General features: G+C 35.2%; 1 protein-coding gene and 1 long non-coding RNA gene across 2 annotated transcripts; one reads left to right on the forward strand and one right to left on the reverse strand.

Moving 5' to 3' along the window:
• Nucleotides 1-11,840: 11,840 nt before the first annotated feature.
• LOC107793067 (uncharacterized) lies at nucleotides 11,841-13,769 on the reverse strand. Its single transcript, XM_075232505.1, has 3 exons — nucleotides 13,274-13,769; nucleotides 12,489-13,099; nucleotides 11,841-12,284 (listed from the first exon to the last, which is right to left on the reverse strand). The coding sequence occupies exons 1-3, from the start codon at nucleotides 13,767-13,769 to the stop codon at nucleotides 11,841-11,843; spliced, it is 1,551 nt and encodes a 516-aa protein (XP_075088606.1).
• Nucleotides 13,770-15,236: 1,467 nt separating this feature from the next.
• Nucleotides 15,237-18,447, forward strand: LOC107821670 (uncharacterized). Its single transcript, XR_001656187.2, has 3 exons — nucleotides 15,237-15,337; nucleotides 15,921-16,233; nucleotides 18,161-18,447. It is a non-coding gene; the product is annotated as an uncharacterized LOC107821670 (long non-coding RNA).
• The last annotated feature ends 2,126 nt before the right edge of the window (nucleotides 18,448-20,573 follow it).

Below are 20,573 nucleotides of genomic sequence, written 5' to 3' on the forward strand. Positions count from 1 at the left end.
GCTGGAGAAGGTACGGTGTATGTTGTCCAATGTTGGCTTGGACAAAGAATTTTGGGCTGAGGCAATTACATATGCATGTCACCTCATTAATCGCTTACCATCTGCTGCTATTGATGGCAAGACACCATTTGAAAAATGGTATGAAAGCTTGTTGTAGATTATGACTCTTTACACGTATTTGGCTCAAATGCATATTATCATGTGACAGAGTCAAAACTGGATCCAAGGGCAAAGAAGGCTATTTTTATGGGGATTACTTCTGGAGTCAAAGGATATCGCTTATGGTGTCCTATGACAAAGAAAGTAATATTCAGCAGGGATGTTACCTTTGATGAATCTGCTATGGTAAATAAGGTAACAGAAGATACCAAACAAAATGAGGGTGCTTCTAAGCAGGTGGAGTTTGAGGGAAAATTTATTTTTCCTACACAAGAAGCAGAGGAGGAAACAAATGAAGATTATCCTCTGAAGAAGAGCCAGTAGAAAGGGAGATTCCAACTCAGGAACCTCAACAACAACTTGAATCAATAGCAACCAACAGGCCAAAAATGACAATAACAAAGCATGTTCGTCTTATAGAGACGGTTGCTTGGGCCGCCTCAATTGTAGCTGATGATGTTCCTACCACTTATAAAGACACAGTCCAAAGTTTAAAAGAAGATAAGTGGAGGATTGCCATGAATGATGAACTACAATCCCTTCATCAGAATCATACATGGAGATTGGCCAATCTCCCGAAGGGAAAGAAATCAATTGGGTGCAAATGAGTATTTGCAAAGAAAGAAGGATTTCCTAACTAAGAAGATGTTCGCTACAAAGCAAGATTGGTGGACAAAGGATAGGCTCAAAAGGAGGGAATTGATTACAATGAAGTGTTTTCTCTAGTTGTAAAATATTCCTCCATTAGAATTATGTTGGCTTTGGTAGCACAGTTGGATTTGGAACTAGTTCAGATGGATGTAAAAACTGCATTTTTACATGAAAACTTGGAGGAGGAAATCTACATGACTCAGCCAGAAGGATTCAAAGTTGGTGAAAAAGAAAATATAGTGTGCAAACTTGAAAAATCGTTGTACGGATTGAAACAATCTTCTAGACAATGGTATAAGTAATTTGACAAGTTTATGTTACAGCAAGGTTACAAGAGAAGCAAATACGATCATTGTGTGTATTTGCGCAAGCTTGAAGATGGTTCTTTTGTATATCTTCTCCTATACGTTGATGATATGTTGATAGCTTCCAAGAATTCGGAAGAAATTGATAAGTTGAAGATTCAACTGAAGAAGGAGTTCGAGATGAAGGATTTGGGTGAGGCAAAGAAAATTTTTGGCATGGAGATAATAAGAGATAGGCGTTCAAAGAAACTATGTTTATCTCAAAAGGAATATTTGAAAAGAGTACTATAACGTTTTGGCATAGATGAAAATACTAAGCCAGTTAGTACTCCACTTGCTCCCCATTTTAAGCTAAGTACTACTATGTCGCCAAAAGATGAAGCTGAACGAGAGTATATGTCAAATGTACCATACGCAAATGTTGTTGGTAGCTTGATGTATGCAATGATCTGTACGAGACTTGACATTTCACAAGTTGTTGGAGTTATTATCAGATATATGTATAATCCAGGAAAGGAGCATTGACAAGCTGTGAAGTGGATTCTACGGTATATTCATAATACTGTAGATGTTTGGTTAGTTTTTGAGCAGGAAGGCAATCAGTCTATATTTGGATATTGTGACTCAGATTTTGCGGGTGATCTGGACAAACGAAGATCAACTACTGGTTATATGTTTACTTTTACAAAGGTACCAGTTAGTTGGAAGTCTACTTTGCAGTCAACAGTTGCTTTGTCTACAACAGAGGCATAGTACATGGCTATTACAGAGGCTGTGAAGGAAGCAATTTGGCTTCAGGGATTGCTAAAAGAGCTTGGTATTGGACAAAAAAGTATCACAATTTTTTGTGATAGTCAAAGTCTATTAGCGAAGAACCAACTTTATCATGCAAGGACGAAGCACATTGATGTTCGGTATTATTTCGTACGAGAAATCATAGAAGAAGGTGGAGTCACGGTGAAGAAAATTCATACTACAGAGAATCCTGTTGATATGCTGACAAAAGTGGTGACTGCGGTAAAGTTTCAACATTGTTTGGATTTGATCAACATTGTTGAACACTGAATATTGAAGATGAAGACACAACCAAAATTTGTTACTGAGAGAAAATTGAAGATGTGGAATTTTGACAAGGTGGAGATTTGTTGAATATGTCAAAACATCCCACATCGATTGGAGAGAAAATTGGGTGGGAATTTCACCCTATAAAAGGAGACCTAATGTTTAGGATTTAAACACATCTCTCATTTGCCTTCTTATCTTCTTAAGACATTTGTATCTTCTCTCTTTAGTATTATTTCACTTGTATTTTTGGAGTGGAATAAAATATTAGTTGTGTCCGAGGAAGTAGGCAAAATTGGCCGAACCTCGTAAATTCTGGTGTTCCTTTTATTGTTGTTGCTTTATTGTCTTATTTATTATTTGGTGGCTGCCATAATTTTTGGTATAGTAGTTGTGACTCATTCACACTATATACATTTGGCTTCCGCAACAAGATGTACTTTGTTAAGAGTGGAATAAATAGTAGTTAGTAGGACGGGAGGTGACTAATTGACTATACAATCAAACCTCTCTATGACATTTTCGTTTGCTCCGACATTTTTCGGCTGTTCCGACATTTTTCGGCTGCTATAGTGAAGTGCTTTTATAGAAGACATATATTGTAGCATAATAATCGGTTCAAAACAAAACTTGACTTTTATAATGAATGATTGTTATATGGGGATGCAGTTATAGAGATATTTAACTGTACATGCAATGGTAATTATAATAAAATTTTCTCATTAATTTATAGTCTAATCAAATTGAAGATATTTTCTGATTGACATGGTAGGTGAAACATGAACTTTTCTGATTAACTAATTGACTATACATGCAATGGAGATATTGCAACTTATTAGTCTTCAAGCTAGAATTTAACGTATGAGCAACAAAAAAATTATCTTATTTGTAAGCGCTAATTGAATTACTTTTGTCATCCGTTCTACAACCGAGAGTCTATCAGAAACATCCTTGGTTCTTCTAGGATAGGGGTAAGGTTGCGTACACCTCACCCTCCCCAGCCCCCACTTGTGAAAAAATACTAAACTTGTTGTTATTATTTGTTGTAAACGCTAATTGAAAAAAAAGACATGTCGAATAGAAAATGCTATTTATACAGGAGACGCCTATACTTGAAATAAGAACTAATGATGGCATAAATGACGTAATAAGGTCCAATAATATCCTTAAACTATTGGATATACCTCTATTTTGTCCTTCGTTAGCAAATTGGGTCATTAATATCCCTCACTTTAGCAAACTGGACCAATAATGCGTTCATTTTAACGGCAGTCCACATAAGCCTTCTCAAAGGCATAATTAGCTGACATGGCATCCACGTGACATCCACATAAACGGATCTCACTTAAGCCTGCTCCAATAACCCACTAGCCCATAAAATAAATACCCAGTTATCAATCAAATATTATTGGACCTTTTCCCATTTTTCCATCATGAAATATAAGATCAAATTTAACAAATAAGCCTGATCATGAAATCGCAAACCAAAATTGCAGGAAAAAAAATGAAAAACAACAACAAGAAAAAGAACAATCAATCAAAATCCAGAGAAAAATAAGAATAAAAATTTCAGACCCAGATGTTACAGTAGCATCATATTCAGAAGAGGAACAAGATAAGAGACCATAAAAAAAAGAAGCCAAAGCTCACTGTTCTTGAAAACTTTCAAGGTAAGGTAAAGACTGGGTTCGAAAAAGAAAATGGGGAGAATATTGTGCTAAATTTAGAAACCTATTTAATAATTGGAAAAGGTCCAAAAAAATTTGATTGATAACTAGGTATTTGTTTTATGGGCTAATGGATTATTGGAGCAGGCTTAAGAGAGATCCACTTATGTGGATGTCACATGGATGTCATCTCAGCTAATTAATCCCTTTGAGAAGGCTTATGTGGACTGCCGCTAAAATGAAGGCATTATTGGTCCAGTTTGCTAACATGAGGGATATTAATGGCCTAGTTTGCTAATGGAGGACAAAATTGAGCTATATCCAATAGTTTAAGGATATTATTGAACCTTTTCCGTAATTTGTATTAGTGTCCAACTTCTTGTGTACCGGGCTGCCCTTTTTTTTGGTCCATATTTATCTACAGGCATTTGCATCTATACCCGCTTTTTGTGTCACATTTTAACTTGTATCCGCTTTGCAAAAAAAAAATTGCAAGCGTACCCGCTTTTTCGCATAACTTCAGCACACAGGGTTGAAGTAGCAAAGGCAATCACGCAAAACTTCAGCATTCTAGTAGTCGGGCCTGAAGTTCAGCTCTAGAGCTGAAGTTTTTGTCTTTGTAACTTCCATAACTATGCGATAGCATGTATATATGTATGTCGGTTCTTTTTCATAAAAGGTCTTCACTTGCTTGTAGGAGTACAAAAGTATTTCAAGGATGAGGCTGGCTTACTTTACTTCATTGTTTCCAACCCAAGTTACTTCACAGTTCTTGTTTCGTCCCATCCCATGATCACGAGAAGAATCATACAGTGGAACAGTGACAAGATTCTTCACAAATTTCTATGCATCAAGTTATTTATCTCATCAAATTGTTTATCGATCTGGCTCTGTTCAGAAACTGGTGGGTATGTTGTATGGATTTTCTTGGCTGGTACAAGACTTAATATCTTATGTCGTTGAAGTCATCCTCCATGCCAACGAGAGTAATATCCTCAGTATATTTGCTTTAGCTTCATTAATCAAAGAGAGCAACGTTGAAGTCATCGTTGTAGAAGAAGAAAAAGAAAATGAAGGAGGAGAATGAGGAGGAGAAAGGGGGCTGAAGTTATTTAAAAAATAGGTACAAGTTAAAAAAATTTAAAAAAATGGGTATAGGTTAAATAGGGGCGACCAAATAGGGCGCCCCGTGCAATTTTTACCTAAGGAATAGTATACGTAATCAACCTGATAAATCTATGGACAAACGCGTCCTATGAGCAAGGGACGAATATGGATTTTTACCTATCTATACTATATATCAAACCTTATTACCTTCATTGTTTAAGGATTGTGTTAATTACATTTAAGCATACCAAATTACCATTTATATACCATAATTCAAATTAAGGGTATAATTATTCCTTCATTTATTGTAGGCGTGATTTTAGGACCGTATTTTCACGTTATTTCGTTTACCCGCCTCTCTCTCCTCCCACCCCCCACACCCCCTACGATTTACCTTCAGTTAATTCCCCCCCCACCCCCACGATTCCCCCCCCCACGATTTACCTTCAGTTTTTCCTCCATTCTCGTACAATCTCTTCTCACCCACAATTACCATCACTTTCTTCTCCACTTAATTACCTTCAGTTGTATCCCCCACGATTTGAATTCACTTCCATCTTTGTCTTCAACTCCTAAATCATGAAAAAAACCAACACTCCCCAAAAAAATCATCAAAAGCTATATTAGCTGATATTCCAACCTTTGATTTGGGTGTTTTAACACCAAAATCACCACCCAAAAACCCACAATCGACGCATGCAAGTGAACAAACTACTGGTATTTCATCTCCTAGACAAATTTGTGCGGAAATGAGAAGAAGCATTTGCACGATGTTGATGTTGGTGGAGTTGATAAACTAGTCGAGAAACAACTCAAACGCAAGGGGAAAGAGTTGAGTGTAGATGATGATTTTGTAGATGATTCCCCCAAAGTTCCATCTGTGAAAAAACACAAGGTCTCTCTTTCTTCATCAAAACCAAAAAAGAAGAAACCCTCAAAAAAAGTACCAAAATTGGTTCACCAAAAAATTTCAATAAAGGTAAACACTATTTATGTTTCCTCACTGTTTTGTAGTTTGATTTTGGTTTTAAAAATCTGTTGTTCAAGTGTTAATTTAGTGTTCAAGTGTTTTTTGGCCAAATGTGGTATTGTCCTAATTTTGTAGATTATTTGTCGCAATTTTGTAGGTTTAATGGAACTGTGATTATTAGACAGTCTATAACTGTAGTTAGTTTGTAGTTGATTTGTAGTCTGATCGTTAAATTGTAGAAATGGTATTTTTCATTGCAACATGTATTGCTGCTACATTTAACTTCATTCTAAATACAATTAATCTACATTTTGTGAGTTACTTGAAGTAACTGTTACATTCTGTAGATAATGTTTACACGTGCATTGTTCTTCTTTGATTGTTCAAGTGTATTTTGGCCAAATGTGGTATTGTCCTAATTTTGTAGATTATTTGTCGCAATTTTGTAGGTTTAATGGAACTGTGATTATTAGACAGTCTATAACTGTAGTTAGTTTGTAGTTGATTTGTAGTCTGATCGTTAAATTGTAGAGATGGTATTTTTCATTGCAACCTGTATTGCTGCTACATTTAACTTCATTCTAAATACAATTAATCTACATTTTGTGAGTTACTTGAAGTAACTGTTTTGTAGATTCTTTGTCTCAATTTTGTAGTTTAATTGGAACTGTGACTCTTAGACAGTGTATAAATGTAGTTAGTTTGTAGTTGATGTGTAGTCTGATGGTTAAATTGTAGATATGATATTTTTTATTGTAGCCTGTATAGCTCATATATTTAACTTCATTCTAACTACAGTTAATCTACATTTATGTGAGATACTTGAAGTAACTGTTACATCCTGTAGATAATGTTTACACGTGCATTGTTCTTCTGTTATTGTTTTGTAGTTATAGGTGTGGGTAGGCTATTCTTCTTCTAGTTATATTTTGTATTTGTCATGTAGTTATATGTAGATTACTGCTTCCTTTTTATGCAAACTACTAATGTTCATTAATTTTATATTTTCTATAGAATGGACCTTACTTTGCACAACAAAATATTGATTATGGTGTGCTTAGATTCCACAGTTTGTGTGATCCTAGCATACCTAGCCAGATACAAGCTTTACTCTCTCCGAATGCTTTAAGGGTTTTCAAAAAAACTTGTTTTGGTTACTTATTAGGTCTCCCCACAATCTGTATGCAAAACCAATCACTTCATCTTCTGATGAAGTATGAATTGACAAAGTCTACTGACTCATATTTTTCAGTACTATTTAAGGGTGAAAAATTGAATTTTTCCTTGAGAGAATTTGGGTTGATAACTGGTCTTAATTGTGTGAATAAGTTTTCAGACTATGGTTACACTTCCACCTATGTTAGCCCTTTAATGAATACATATTTTCCGAACAAAGAAAGGGTTGAGAAATGGCATTTGAAAAATGTAGTGACTAATAAAGCATGGGCAAACGATGTGGATGCGGTGAAGTTGTGCATTCTTTATATGTTGGAATTTTTTGTTTGTCCTTCTGATAAAGACCATGTGACTTTCATAGACAAGTTTATGTTCTTTCTAATAGAGTCTGGTAATTTTGAGTCATACCCATGGGGTATCAAATCCTTCAAGCAGGTTATTGAATCTGTCCGACATCGTCTTAATCCCCATGTACATTCTTATCTGATACGGGGATGCTCATTAGCCTTGCAAGTGTGGCTATATGAGTGTTGCTCGTCCGTCAGCACCGAGCTTGCTACGAGATGTTCTGAATCTATACCTCGCATTTTAAGATGGTCAGCTACAAAGGGGCAGATTTGGTTAACTGCAATTGAAGAGAAGATGATCAAGCCTGAGTGGATCAAGGTATTTTTTTCCACTTTTGTATGATGCTACAATTACATTCATAATAACTACATTGAATCTACATTTTTTTGTCACTTGAATTAACTGTTATTTTCATCATTCAGTTCACAAACATGATTGAATCTGGAGAAGAGCTTGGAGTGCTTAATCTGCCAGACAAGATTCAATATGAAGATGAACATGGTGCTCAACCATCACATGTTCTAACTGCTGCTTCTCCATCATTTGAACCCAAATATACAGATTGTCAAGAGGACATTAAATCTGTCAGTAGCAAGCTCAGGAAGTTGGAAAAGGGGATTGTGCAGGTATTATGAATAACTACAATATATTGACATAATTTGCTACATTTTGACTTCATTACATAACAATTATAGTATGTTATACATTGTAGTTAATTTGTGGTATAAATCTATAACAATTATAGTTTGTTGAATTGTAATGTAACTGTAGCAATTAGAATAAGATTACCAACTAATTATATATTTAATTTTTAGGTTGATGGAAAGTTAGATGCCTTTAGGAAGGCTGTTTTTGAGGAACTCTCAAGCCTTCGAGAGCTCATAGATCAATATTTGAAGAGTGTTATGAATGTGATAAACAAGAGGTTTGATTTGGACGAGTCATAGGTAAGAATTTACATATAATTTTGTACTAAGACTAATTAAGACATATGAATAAAGTAGTCTCAAATATTCCCCAAAATTGTAGTTTGCTGGTAGTTCAACAAAAAATAATTACCAACATCAAGGAGAGAACAACCAGCAATTCCAGTTCAATGTTGGTGATCAACTGCATGGAAGCACAAGCAATACAGGTATCTACAAAATTCCTACATACATATCTACAAATTTCAAGACAGCATTATTTAATTATACTAATCACTTTTTCACTATGTGTTGCAGCTACAATTTCTCCAGAACATTTTCAACCACATGTTGACTTATATCTTGACTTCCAAGAAGCAGCTGAGGCATATAAAGCAGGTACAGAACCATTCCTTCATTACAATAAGGTTTTTATGAAAATTTTTAATAATTTACACCTTAACTACATATTCCTACATATATCTACAATTCTCATTTCCAATTATTCATTCAAGCTGAAGTTTCAGCAGAACATCTACAAGGAAATATTGAGGAAGAACCAGTAATTGATGAAGTAGCTGAGGCACAACAAACAGGTAATATATTCTCTATATTCTCTATAACTCCATAATACTGTTCATAACTACATAGATCTACACTTATCTACAGAAGGTGAAGTTCCACAGTCGCCAATTCACGGTGTGACTATGACTGAAGTTGTTCCTGAAGGCATTGAAAATAAAGGTTCGACATTGGATGACTTTGAGCTGCCAGAAAACTTATCACAGTTGGTCATGTATGGCGAGCCCATACCAGATGAATCAACCCTTGTTCATCCCGGTAGAACCAGGCAACCGGGAAAACATGCACGATCACCTTTCACATCTTTGTATAGTTCTGGAGGCATCACATCTGTTGGACCTAAATTTTTTTACCTCAAACACCCCTTCACAAGTGTCATAGGTGAAAATGTAGATCCTGAATTGACAGAAAGGTTCACCAACTGGTTATACATTCGTAGTGATAAAGTATCTAGGAGGTATGAATGCTTCATTTTACACTGTCTGTTCACCATTTTATACTTTAAAATTGTAATTCATTTTGTCAATTTTTTGTATTTGATATTTTTTTGTTATTATAGGAGGAAATATTACTTTTCCAAGAAGGATAACCAAATCAAGCCTTGGTTGGATTTTGGTTGTGAAAAGATTGATAAGAAGGACTGGTTTTATGCCCTTGCTCACCCCGGACAAATCATCAATAACACAGTAAGTATAAAGAACAGAATCATTCACAATATCTGTTTTGTCTTCAGCTATGTAGTGTAATTGTAGTTTATTTTTCAGCTATGATGTGTAATTGTAGTAATATTGTAGACAACATATATATGTTACTATATTTATGTCTCAGCTGTGAAATTTTGCTTTTTATGGACCTTATGTATCATATGTGATGATTATTGTATGTACAAACTGGAATTTTGGTACTTTTGACGGACTTGGAATCTCTGTGTACCACAACTGTAGTTACCTTGTAGTAATATTGCAGAGCTTGTAATTGTGCCTATTAATATTAACTGTAGGTTGAACTTGCTGATTATTGGGACCTTAAGTTAGGTGGTATGTTTCATTTGTTCCTCTGTATAGTGAATAAATGTAGACAGTGCATAAATATAGTTAATGTGTAGTTGTTTTGTAGTCTGATGGGTCAATTGTACATATAGTACTTGTTCACTATGGTTCATACAAACTACAATTAAATTACATTTTGTGAGGTACTTGGACTAACTGTTATATTTTTGTAGTTATAGTGTAGCTAATTTGCAGCAATCTGTTAGAGTTTTTAATAAATTCAAATTGTAGTTAATCTGTAGCTGTTTTGTAGACAAGTGTGGTTACACCGTAGCTTATTGTATATGTTTATTCTATTTTGGCAGCACATTGATGTTATTATGTATTATCTGCAAAAAAGAGGCAAATATGGCCCCAACAATAATACTAGGTTCACAACCACTGATTGCTTGTTCAAGACAAAGATTGAAAGAATCTATGACAAGTTCATAAGTTCTCCACCGGAACAAAGGTATTCGGTTGTTAAACCCGAGGATGATGTTGGAGAATATATTCTTGGGTACAGAATTCTTGCTAATGTTGCCTGGGATCTTGTTGACTATGTGCTCATACCTGTGAACCTTGTAGAGAACTTCCATTGGTTGTTGCTAGTTTTTGACATAAAGGACAGACAACTTTATGTTTATGATTCCATGGTGAGAGCAAACCGTCATAAAACAGTTGAGACATTGGTTGACAAGTTTTCAATCATTATCCCTTTGTATTTGTCATGCACTGGTTTCTATGGTAAACGTAAAGACATTGACTTCAAGACCACAAAGGCATACATCGAGAAACCAGTTACGGACCCTCTCGACATACAATGGATGGTTGCTGAGATTCCACAACAAAAGGAAGGCTCAGTGTAAAAAAATAATCTCCCTTTCTATATGTTTAATTATTTTATTTTAATAATTTGTTATATAATGAAAAATTCTCATCTTATGCAGTGATTGTGGTGTATTTGTGGCTGCATTTGCGGAGTATGTTAGCCTTGGAGATTTGGCAATCCCAAAGGAAGATCTTTCTGATATTGACCAACACCGTAGACACTATGGATCTCTACTGTGGGACTATGCAACAAAGAAGCAAGAAGATGGGTCAATCAGTGAGAGTGAGGTTACTGGCAGGCTAGCAAGGAGGAAGGGTGCTCCGGCAAAAAACGAGAGGACTAGAGTGCAACGAAAGAAGAAATAGACTATTGTGTTCCTAGTTTGGTCTGTGAAATTTGGTAGTTGAATTGGAAAACAATGTAGGAAAGATGTCGTTTTGGTTTTCTACAACACTTTTTGTTGATTACATTATACTCGAGTACTCTGATTATATTTTTACAGCAACAACTTTGTCTTACAATTTGACTTTAATCTTCAAGTTATTTTTATAAATACCTTCAAGTGCCAAGTAATATCTGTATATAACTGTCATTTGTTACACAACATAAAGATAAAATAAATACAGGAATCATATAAATAATTTAGCCATCTTTTATCAACAAGGTTTATCAAAAAAATTCAATTTATCTACATTTAAACTACGTTAAACTACATTTTAACTACAACTCCTCTACATATGAATAACAGGACTACAGTTCTAACACAGTTAAACTACATATTCACTACAATCTGGATACAATTTACGTTGAATGCATTCTTTATTAATATCAGTTTTTGTATACAGTAAATATTAAAGTTTAACTATTCTATAAAAAAAGACAACTTTAGATGCTTGACAGAATACATAAAAACATAAATAGTGCAGATACACAAATTAATGTTTATACTTCTTATTCATCTTCAAAAACTTAAACAATTACACAAGAAAATCCGATAATTTGAGCTCACTAACATTTATTTTGAATAACTATTCTAACTACATGATATTCATTTCTTTTTCGGTGCATTCTTGCAAGTTCTTTTGTTATGCCCTTCACCTCCACAATTGCCACATGACACCTTGTATTTCTTTGACTTTATTTCATCAAATGTTTTATATCTTTCCTTGTGAGGTCTCCCTGGCTGCCTTTTATCTCCCGCCGGTGGCTTTACTACCTCATCCAAAATATGTTGTGGCACATCCCATTTGCCTTCATCAGGAAGAGGATTTACTGGCATTTCATAGGTAAGCAGAAGGCTCTTCCTTGTGTAATACGGAGAGCAATAGTTTTCGTATGTTTCATTCCTATGCCTTAATGCTGCCAAAGCATGCGCACATGGAAGTTCATCAAGTTGGAATTGTCCACAGCTACATTTCTTGTTTTCTAGACACACAATGTACCGCTTCACACCATCTAACACAGTATGTATATGATCTGTTGAAGCCCTCACCTACAATTGAAGACCAAACAGAAATAATAATACATCAATCATTAAAATGGATTATCAACAATTTACCTACAAATCAGCAACAAATATATTACAGCTCATCTACAAACTATTATTACCGACAATTTGACTAGAGTTTAACTACAATCTGGAAACACTGCAGCTAGTACTTTTTTGATTCTCCTGCACCAAAAAAAAATATCTTACCCTTAGTTTCTGAGATAATGTACTGTTGTCTTCCAATTCTTTGTTGTATTTGTGACCAAGGTATGTGAAAGTACCCTTTGCCTTCGATAACTTTTCTTTTGTCCAACGTTCAAGAAGAGTCCTCATATACTCAAATATATCAAATATTGGCAGCTCTCTTGCATCTTTTGTTACAGCATTCAACGACTCGGCAATGTTTGACGTCATAGTAAAAGTTCTATTCACCGTTGCATGTACTCTTGACCATCTATGATAGCCAATATCATATAGGTAAGACTTTACACGCAAGTCTACCTCTTCAATCTTCAACATCCTTTCATTAAATTCATCCAGAGTGTATGACCGTGCTGTAGCAAAGTACAATTCATGTAATTGTAGATGTCCCTTCTTGAATTTTGACCTTATATTTGTCCATATATGCCACATGCAAGAGTAGTATGCCATGCCCGGATAGACAACTGATGTTGCCTTCAGTATACTCTCATGCCTATCTGAAACAACACACATTGAAGGTCTTTCACCATATGCCTCCTTGAATTGCTCAAAGAACCACTTCCAAGACGCATCGTTTTCAGAATCAACCACAGCATATGCCAAGGGAAAAATAGTACCTACATTTTTAAGACATAAAATATGATTAAATAACAACTACAATATATATTGAGAATATAGACAAGTTAACTACATTCTTTTATATAACTACAAAATAACTACAACATAACTACAATTTAACTGCATTTTAAAGACTATCTACAAAATAAGTGCAAAATTATTCCATTATTTACCTGCTGCATCCATGGTGCTTGCTGTCAGCATAATCCCCCTGTAGGCTGACTTTAAGAATGTCCCATCAACCACTACTACCGGCCTACAATGTTGCCAACCATTTATTGATGTACAAAGAGCAACAAATACGTATAAGAAGCAATCATCTGCTGCCTTCTTCAATTTAACAACAGAACAAGGACAATTCTTCTCAAGAATATAAAAATATTTGGGTAATTTGTTGTAGGAGTCACACGGATTCCCTCTCAAAAACTGTAAAGCTTTTTTCTTTGCTCTCCATGCTTGCATGTAGCTTAGGTTCAGTCCATGTTCGGATAACATGTCAGTTTGTATGTCCTTTGGTGTGTAAACAGTCTTAGGATCACAATACTTTGGAACGACCATGCTACCAAGTACTGCTGCAGTACGTTTGCGCTGTATGAATGTTTCGTCCATTAGGCAGCATGTGTGTTGACGGCTGAAACTTCTTATCTTGAACATTGCCGAATCATTCATTGACGTTGCCTTGAAATGTCATTTACAGCTTTCAGCAACACATATAAGCCAGTAGCTACAAAAGAAATATAATATTTACACAAATTTATGAAAAACTACAATTAACTACAAACTGACTACAATTTATCTACAATTTATAAAACCCACCTATCTTCAATCATACACTGATTTTGCTGATATATTATCCACAAATAACTACATACCTTCTATGACTAGATCTTTTTACTCTGAACTGGAACTTGTGCATCACTGAATAATTCTTCATTGCAGCAGCTACTGTTTGCTTGTCCTGATAAACTTGTCCTTTTTCAATATATGTTTGCGTAGATTCAGTTATTATTTCACTTTGATATTCCTCTATAGCTGGTGAGGATGGAAATTCAAGTAAGTTTAGGGATCCAGACGAACCTGCAAACAATAAATTCATAAATGTAGTTTCTATGTAGATAATTTTGAAAGCAACATTGCTTTATCCTTTTCAGTACTATGTGAGCTTTGTAGTTTAATTGTAGGTAATTGTAGTAATATTGTAGATAACATAGTAACACCATAACTCTCTGCAATGTCGAATCAAACATACCTGCACTGGTGCTTTCATTGTTGATTGCCAATTCCATATTGAAATCTCTTACGCTTATACATAAAGGATACGAACCTAAGTTTTTATTCTCCTTTTTGGTTTCCATGTACACACGAACCCCCATATCATTCCTAATCTCCATTGGAGGACAATTCTCGTTCACAATGTATTTGATTTCTATAATTTTATCCGATGTATCAATCAATAATTGTTCTGCAATTGTAGAACTGAGAATTCCGTAGCTTGCATTATCATCTACCACAATGGCATCAACTTCAAAATCTCTAAATCTGCCATAGTTATCCCAATTACCATTCGATTTCAGCATTATTGGGATTTTTGACATGATTTCGTGTAGTTGATAGGAAAAAAGACGAAGAACAGATATAGTTTCGACAATTTGAGTACTGATATCGACGAAGAGCAATTTTGTATTCTACAATTTGTATTGAGCTTCAGTAGCTTGCGATTTTTGAGAATTGTAGTCCCGTGAGAGAAGAGAGATCTCTTTCTGTTGAGGAAGGAGAGAATTACGCAACTGGTGCCTTCATCAGATCTGGTGCCTTCATCAGGAAGAGAGATCTCCTTCAGTTTCAAAATTCGAATAAAATCGTTGACAGAATCACATCAGATCTGGTGCCTTCATTTTAGGGCTTTTTTAATGGCAAAATCTACCTATTTTTGGATTGGTATATAATTTGTAGTAAAAGTGTGGACTACACGGGTAAATAACAAATTATGAACATTTTTGATAATAAGATTTGATATATGGTATAGATAGGTAAAAATCCCTAAATAGAAACAGTCAAACCTGGGCCTACAGACCCAACAAAGAATAATTTGTCTGTAGCCCAAATTATGAATGTAGCCCACCGGCCCAACTTCTGGAAATTCTTAGGAACTCTTTCATACGCACACTTCAAACTTGTCCGAACTATGCTCTCGTTGTCTGCGTTGCTTGCTTGCCTCCTGGAATCATCAATCTCTGGTAAATTTCAAACTCAAATCTCTCCACATTTCCTCAGTAAGTCTTTAACTTTGATTATTGTCTTTAGCTGTTTGGTTAATGTCAAAGGAACGGAGTTGAAGCTTGATCCCATGTAGAATACTAGCCGTTTTTTCTTTTCCTTTTTTTAAAAATGTATCATCCCTCTTTGTGAACAGTAGCTAGCGGATGGTGAATTGGGGGGTCTTTGTTGTACAGATTAGGGCAAGTTTAGATTAGCATCTGGTTCCCCTAATTGAGGTCGAAAGGCAGATAGCAGAAGAAAAAGACACTTGATGCTCTGAATACTTTGTGGTGCAGATACGGTTCCTAAGATTCTTTCTCTCGCGCTCAACTGCTTGTGGCGTCTATCATTACTTGTGGACTTGACAAATTCAGTCCAACTTCTGGCGCTCTACAGTTAATTAAGAGTCTCCCCAATTTGAGTGAACTTGAGATTAGGGTTAGTAATGAAAAATTATGTGGTCATACACTAGATACATGTATGAGTTTGGTTCATTTTTGCAACTTCATATATGTGAACCTCAAAAGCTCAAATAACTCTGTATTTATTTTGCACCATTAGGTCTGTTCTACCAGAGACAATGCTGAAGCAGTTTCAAAATATTTGAGCACACCATTCTGCTTGGACCGATCGCTCAACAAGCTCAAACGTGTGGTCATACATAGGTTCATGGGTTCAAAAACTGAATTTCTTTTTATAAAGTTATTGCTTGCTCGCACTCCATCTTTGGTAAGGATGATAGTTAAGCCATTGAGAGACTTTGTCTGCGGAGAATGTAATATCACCACAAAGTTGACGAGTTTCCCGCGTGCATCTCCAGAGGCTGAAATTTTTTATTCCGATGCATGTCTTAACATACCAATCTCAAGTTAGGGTAATGTTTTTGGACCCTTTTCTTTCCTAAAATATGGTCATATATCCAGGAAACTGTAAAAAAAAATTTATTTGCCCACATTGGTTATGCAAAATTTTTTAAGTTGTTTGCTTGAAGTCTTCCCCAGTACAAGTTTACTCATTCATGTTTTGCTTCGATTATAGCCAAAGATCCAAAATTGTTGTAACGAAATTGAATCTATTTACATTTTTATGTAGAGGTTTGTCTTCCTTTGCTATGTCACCACTATGTTTAAGGTTATGGCTTTACAATATGTAGCAAACTAGTAGAGCTTGACTAACATTGCCCATGATCTCAGTTATAGATTCTTGGTTTGATTCAAGATTTATTTAAAGCTGCCATGAGTAAATCTTGCCGTGTCAGTAAACACCATTATTAAGTTAAACTAATTTTCTGATTTACTATAAAATGCACTGGTTTTTTAGCAAAAAATAAATCATGTATCATTGCAAAAAGGTACCCCAAATACACAAATCTTATCTTTGATGGTGATTCTGCTGTAGCTCTCCACCTGCATTGCACAAGAGGACCAATTTATTAAGCTAACATATTTTTAAGTATTCTTTATTAGCAAAAAAATGATTTTCTAGTGTTCAAGTAATGGATTCGTTGTTACCTGAAGCTTCAGGTCTTCTTTTTCATTTTATGAGTTCATTGATCTACCAACTGATAGATGTCTTCCTTCTCTGCTTCTTTCTTGCTGAATAGTACTCCCTCCGTTTCAATTTATGTGAACCTATCTGACTTGGGCATTGAAGTTAAGAAATAGTGGAAAACTTTTGAAATTTGTGGTCTAAATAACCCATAGGTATTTGTGCGTCTATAAATCATTCCATTAAAAGTAAAATGGAAAATTTCAAAGGAAAAAAGGTGTGTTTGGTATAACAGAAAATGTTTTCTGTGGAAAATGTTTTCCAAGAAAATATTTTCTTGGAAAACAAGTAGTAATCTTATTCATTTTCCGGTGTTTGGTACTCAAATTAAGGAAAATGACTTCTCAAGAGTATTCATAAATAATTTAGATATAATAAACATGAAGCCATAAACTTTCAAACCAACAACCTTCCGAACCCACATTTTTCATAAACTTTCGAAACCGCGGAATTTCGAACCCGTAAACTTTATAATTTCTAAACCCGTAAACTTCCAAACACATAAACCTCTTAACTCATAACTTTGAAACTTGTAAAATTTTGAACCTTTAAACCGATAAATAAAAAAAACTAAAATTGAAAAATATATTAAAAAAAATATTTTTTTTGGGGGGAGGGGGAGGGGGGTAGGTGGGGTGGGATGGGGATGGGTGGTGCAGAAAAACGAAAAAACAAAAATTGCAATAAAAAATAAGGTAAAAAAAAATATTTTTTTTGCGGGAGGGGGTGGGGTGGAGGGGTTGTAGGGTGGGTGGTAACGGAAAAACTGAAATTTAAAAAAAAAATTTGGAGAGAGGGGGTGTGGCGGGTTGGTGAGGGTGGGGAAGGTTGAGAAGGAGTTTTGGAAAATGTTTTCTCTTCTCTTGATAAGTAAAACAAAATGAGTTCATAAGTAAAATGTTTTCCAAAACATTTAAGCCAACAAAACATGGGAAAATTGGAAAACATTTTCCGAAAAATGTTTTCCTTCCTACCAAACACACCCTAAGTTCACATAAATTGAAAAGGACGAAGTAGTTTACATTATGAGTGTGTAATTCAGACCAAGGGATATGCTGCTAGTTTGTCTAATGGAGCAAGCGAGATATTAAGAAGTTAAAAAATTAAACAAATTGTTCAATTTACTGTAGGTGATTACCAGGTTTAAAGCATGTGTATGATTAAGGGTTCCAATTTTTTATAGCATCTATACTTACTTACTGCTGCAAGTTTGTTTGGTCTGATATGATATCAAGTTTTTTGAAATCTTACAGGTTGATCTCCAGTACAAAGTTTGTATTTTGACGCCCCCTGCATTGACACTATGGGAAAATAGTCAAGTAAATGCATCAGTGGTTGGAAAAAGACTGCCAAATATATATAGCTCATCAAAAGTAAGAGATTTTATCTATGTTCCAAAATGGAACTTACCTTTGATTTGGAACCTGCCACTTTAAGTTTCTGCTGGTCTGTTTTTTGGTAAATAGAATTTATCTCTCACTTTGACTTGGTAAGAATTGGAAGTCTGTATTGCTTTAATGTGAAACTGCTGCTTTTGAAATCTAAGTGGAGTCTCAAGTTACTAGCTGTATCTTTTAATTTTCTTAATTCTCTTTCATTATATTTACACTGATTATTAGCAGATTGTGTCATATATTTTGAACAGTATCAAAGTTTGATGTCATACTAAATTAACATACGATCGGCCCTGTCAAATCTAAGGCAAATATGGTGTAAGACAGGTAGGGTAAGATTTGCGTACAGACTATCCTCCTTAGACCTCACTTGTGGGATTAATAGCCTGTTTGGCCAAGCTGCAAAAATCAGCTTATTTTTTTCAAAAGTGCTTTTCTCAAAAGTACTTTTGGTGAGAAGCAGTTTGTGTTTGACTAATTAGTTTGAAAAACACTTCTGAGCAGCAATTAGTGTTTGGCCAAGCTTTAAAAAGCTGTTTTTAAGTGCATTTTTTTTCAAAAGTGCTTCTCAAAAAAGTGCTTTTGGAGAGAAACTATTTTTTTCTGCTTCTCCAAAACTGCTTCTGCTTCTCCTCAAAAGCACTTTTTTTCCTTCCAAAAGCTTGGCCAAACACCTCAATTTTTGGCCAAAAAGAAGCTTGGGCACACAGGCTAAATTGAGGTTGTTGTTGTTGTTGGTCTGGTAATAATAGTATCATTTTATAGATCTTTACAACTTCGAGGACTTTAGAGTAATTTAATTAGATATTCATATTTCAAGCTTTGATGTGATGTTTTAAACTAATCTATATCTATATAAATATATAAAGCTGGGTAATAACTTGATGATGTGGCATGTCTCTTTAGGCAGTATGTCAATTTATACTTTTTCTCAAAATTTTAAACTTTTTCCTTATTTTCTATCCCCAAAAGAATGCAAAAAATAAATAAATCTCTAACCCCATTATCCCTATTTATTTCTTTTCGTCAAATCCGTTTTTCTCCCTTCTCTTTCTTCCGTTTTTTAAATCCTCATTATTGCTCCATTTCTTCTTTTCCTCAAATCCCTCTAACTTCCTTCTCTTTCTTCCATTTTCTTAAATTGTATTTCCTTTTATCTCGCTATAAAATCAACGCCCTAAAGGCAAAGAAAAATCATAGCCTGTTTGGCCAAGCTTCTTTTTGGTCAAAAGTGTTTTTTTTTCTTTTCAAAAGTACTTTTGGCCAAAAATTGAGGTGTTTGGCCAAGCTTTTGGAAGGAAAAAAAGTACTTTTGAGGAGAAGCAAAAGCAGTTTTGGAAAAGCAGAAAAAAGTAGTTTCTCTCCAAAAGCACTTTTTTGAGAAGCACTTTTGAGAAAAATACACTTAAAAGCAGTTTTTTAAAGCTTGATCAAACACTAATTGTTGCTCAGAAGTGCTTTTCAAACTAATTAGCCAAACACAAACTTGTAACGACCCGATCGATCGCTTTGAGCTGTTGCATTTCGCCCGCCAGTTCTCGTGCATGACTTGCCCCGTGTGGTATATTATGACTTATGTAAATCGTTTGTGTTGGGTTTCAGGTTAATCAGAATGAATTTGGAAGAATAGTCTCAGTTGAAAGCTTAAAATTTGAAAGGGTTGACCAAAATTTGACTTATGTGTATTTGATCTCGGATGAGAATTTTTATGACTTGGTTAGCTCCGTTAGGTGATTTGGGACTTAGGAGCGTGATCGGAATGCATTATAGAAGTCCGTGGAAAGTTTAGGCTTGGATTGGCGAAATTGAGATTTCGGCGCTTTCGGTCGATAGGTGAGATTTTGATATAGGAGTCGGAATGGAATTCCGAGAGTTCCAGTAGTTTCGTTGTGTCATTTGGGATGTGCGTACAAATTTTCAGGTCATTCGGACGAGATTTGATAGACTTTTTGATTGAAAGCATAATTTAAGAGTTTTTGGAGTTCTTAAGCTTGAATCCGAAGTTGATTTTGTGTTTTGATGTTGTTCGGAGTGATTCGAAAACTCGACTAGATGTTAATGATGTTATGGGAGGTGTTGGTATGTTTGGGTTGAGGTCTGATGGCTCCGGGTGTGTTTCGGGTGAGTTTTGAGCAAGTACGGACATTTCAGAACTTAAAAAATGGATGGGGGCAGAATTGTTAGCGCTGGCCGTGGTAGAATTAGTGCTGGGCGCGTAAAAGTGACCGCGGCCGTGGTCATGAAGATCTGCAGATCGTCGGTCCAACTTCGG

The sequence above is a fragment of the Nicotiana tabacum genome, chromosome 16 (assembly GCF_000715075.1).
Source record: "Nicotiana tabacum cultivar K326 chromosome 16, ASM71507v2, whole genome shotgun sequence".
Taxonomy (NCBI): domain Eukaryota; kingdom Viridiplantae; phylum Streptophyta; class Magnoliopsida; order Solanales; family Solanaceae; genus Nicotiana; species Nicotiana tabacum.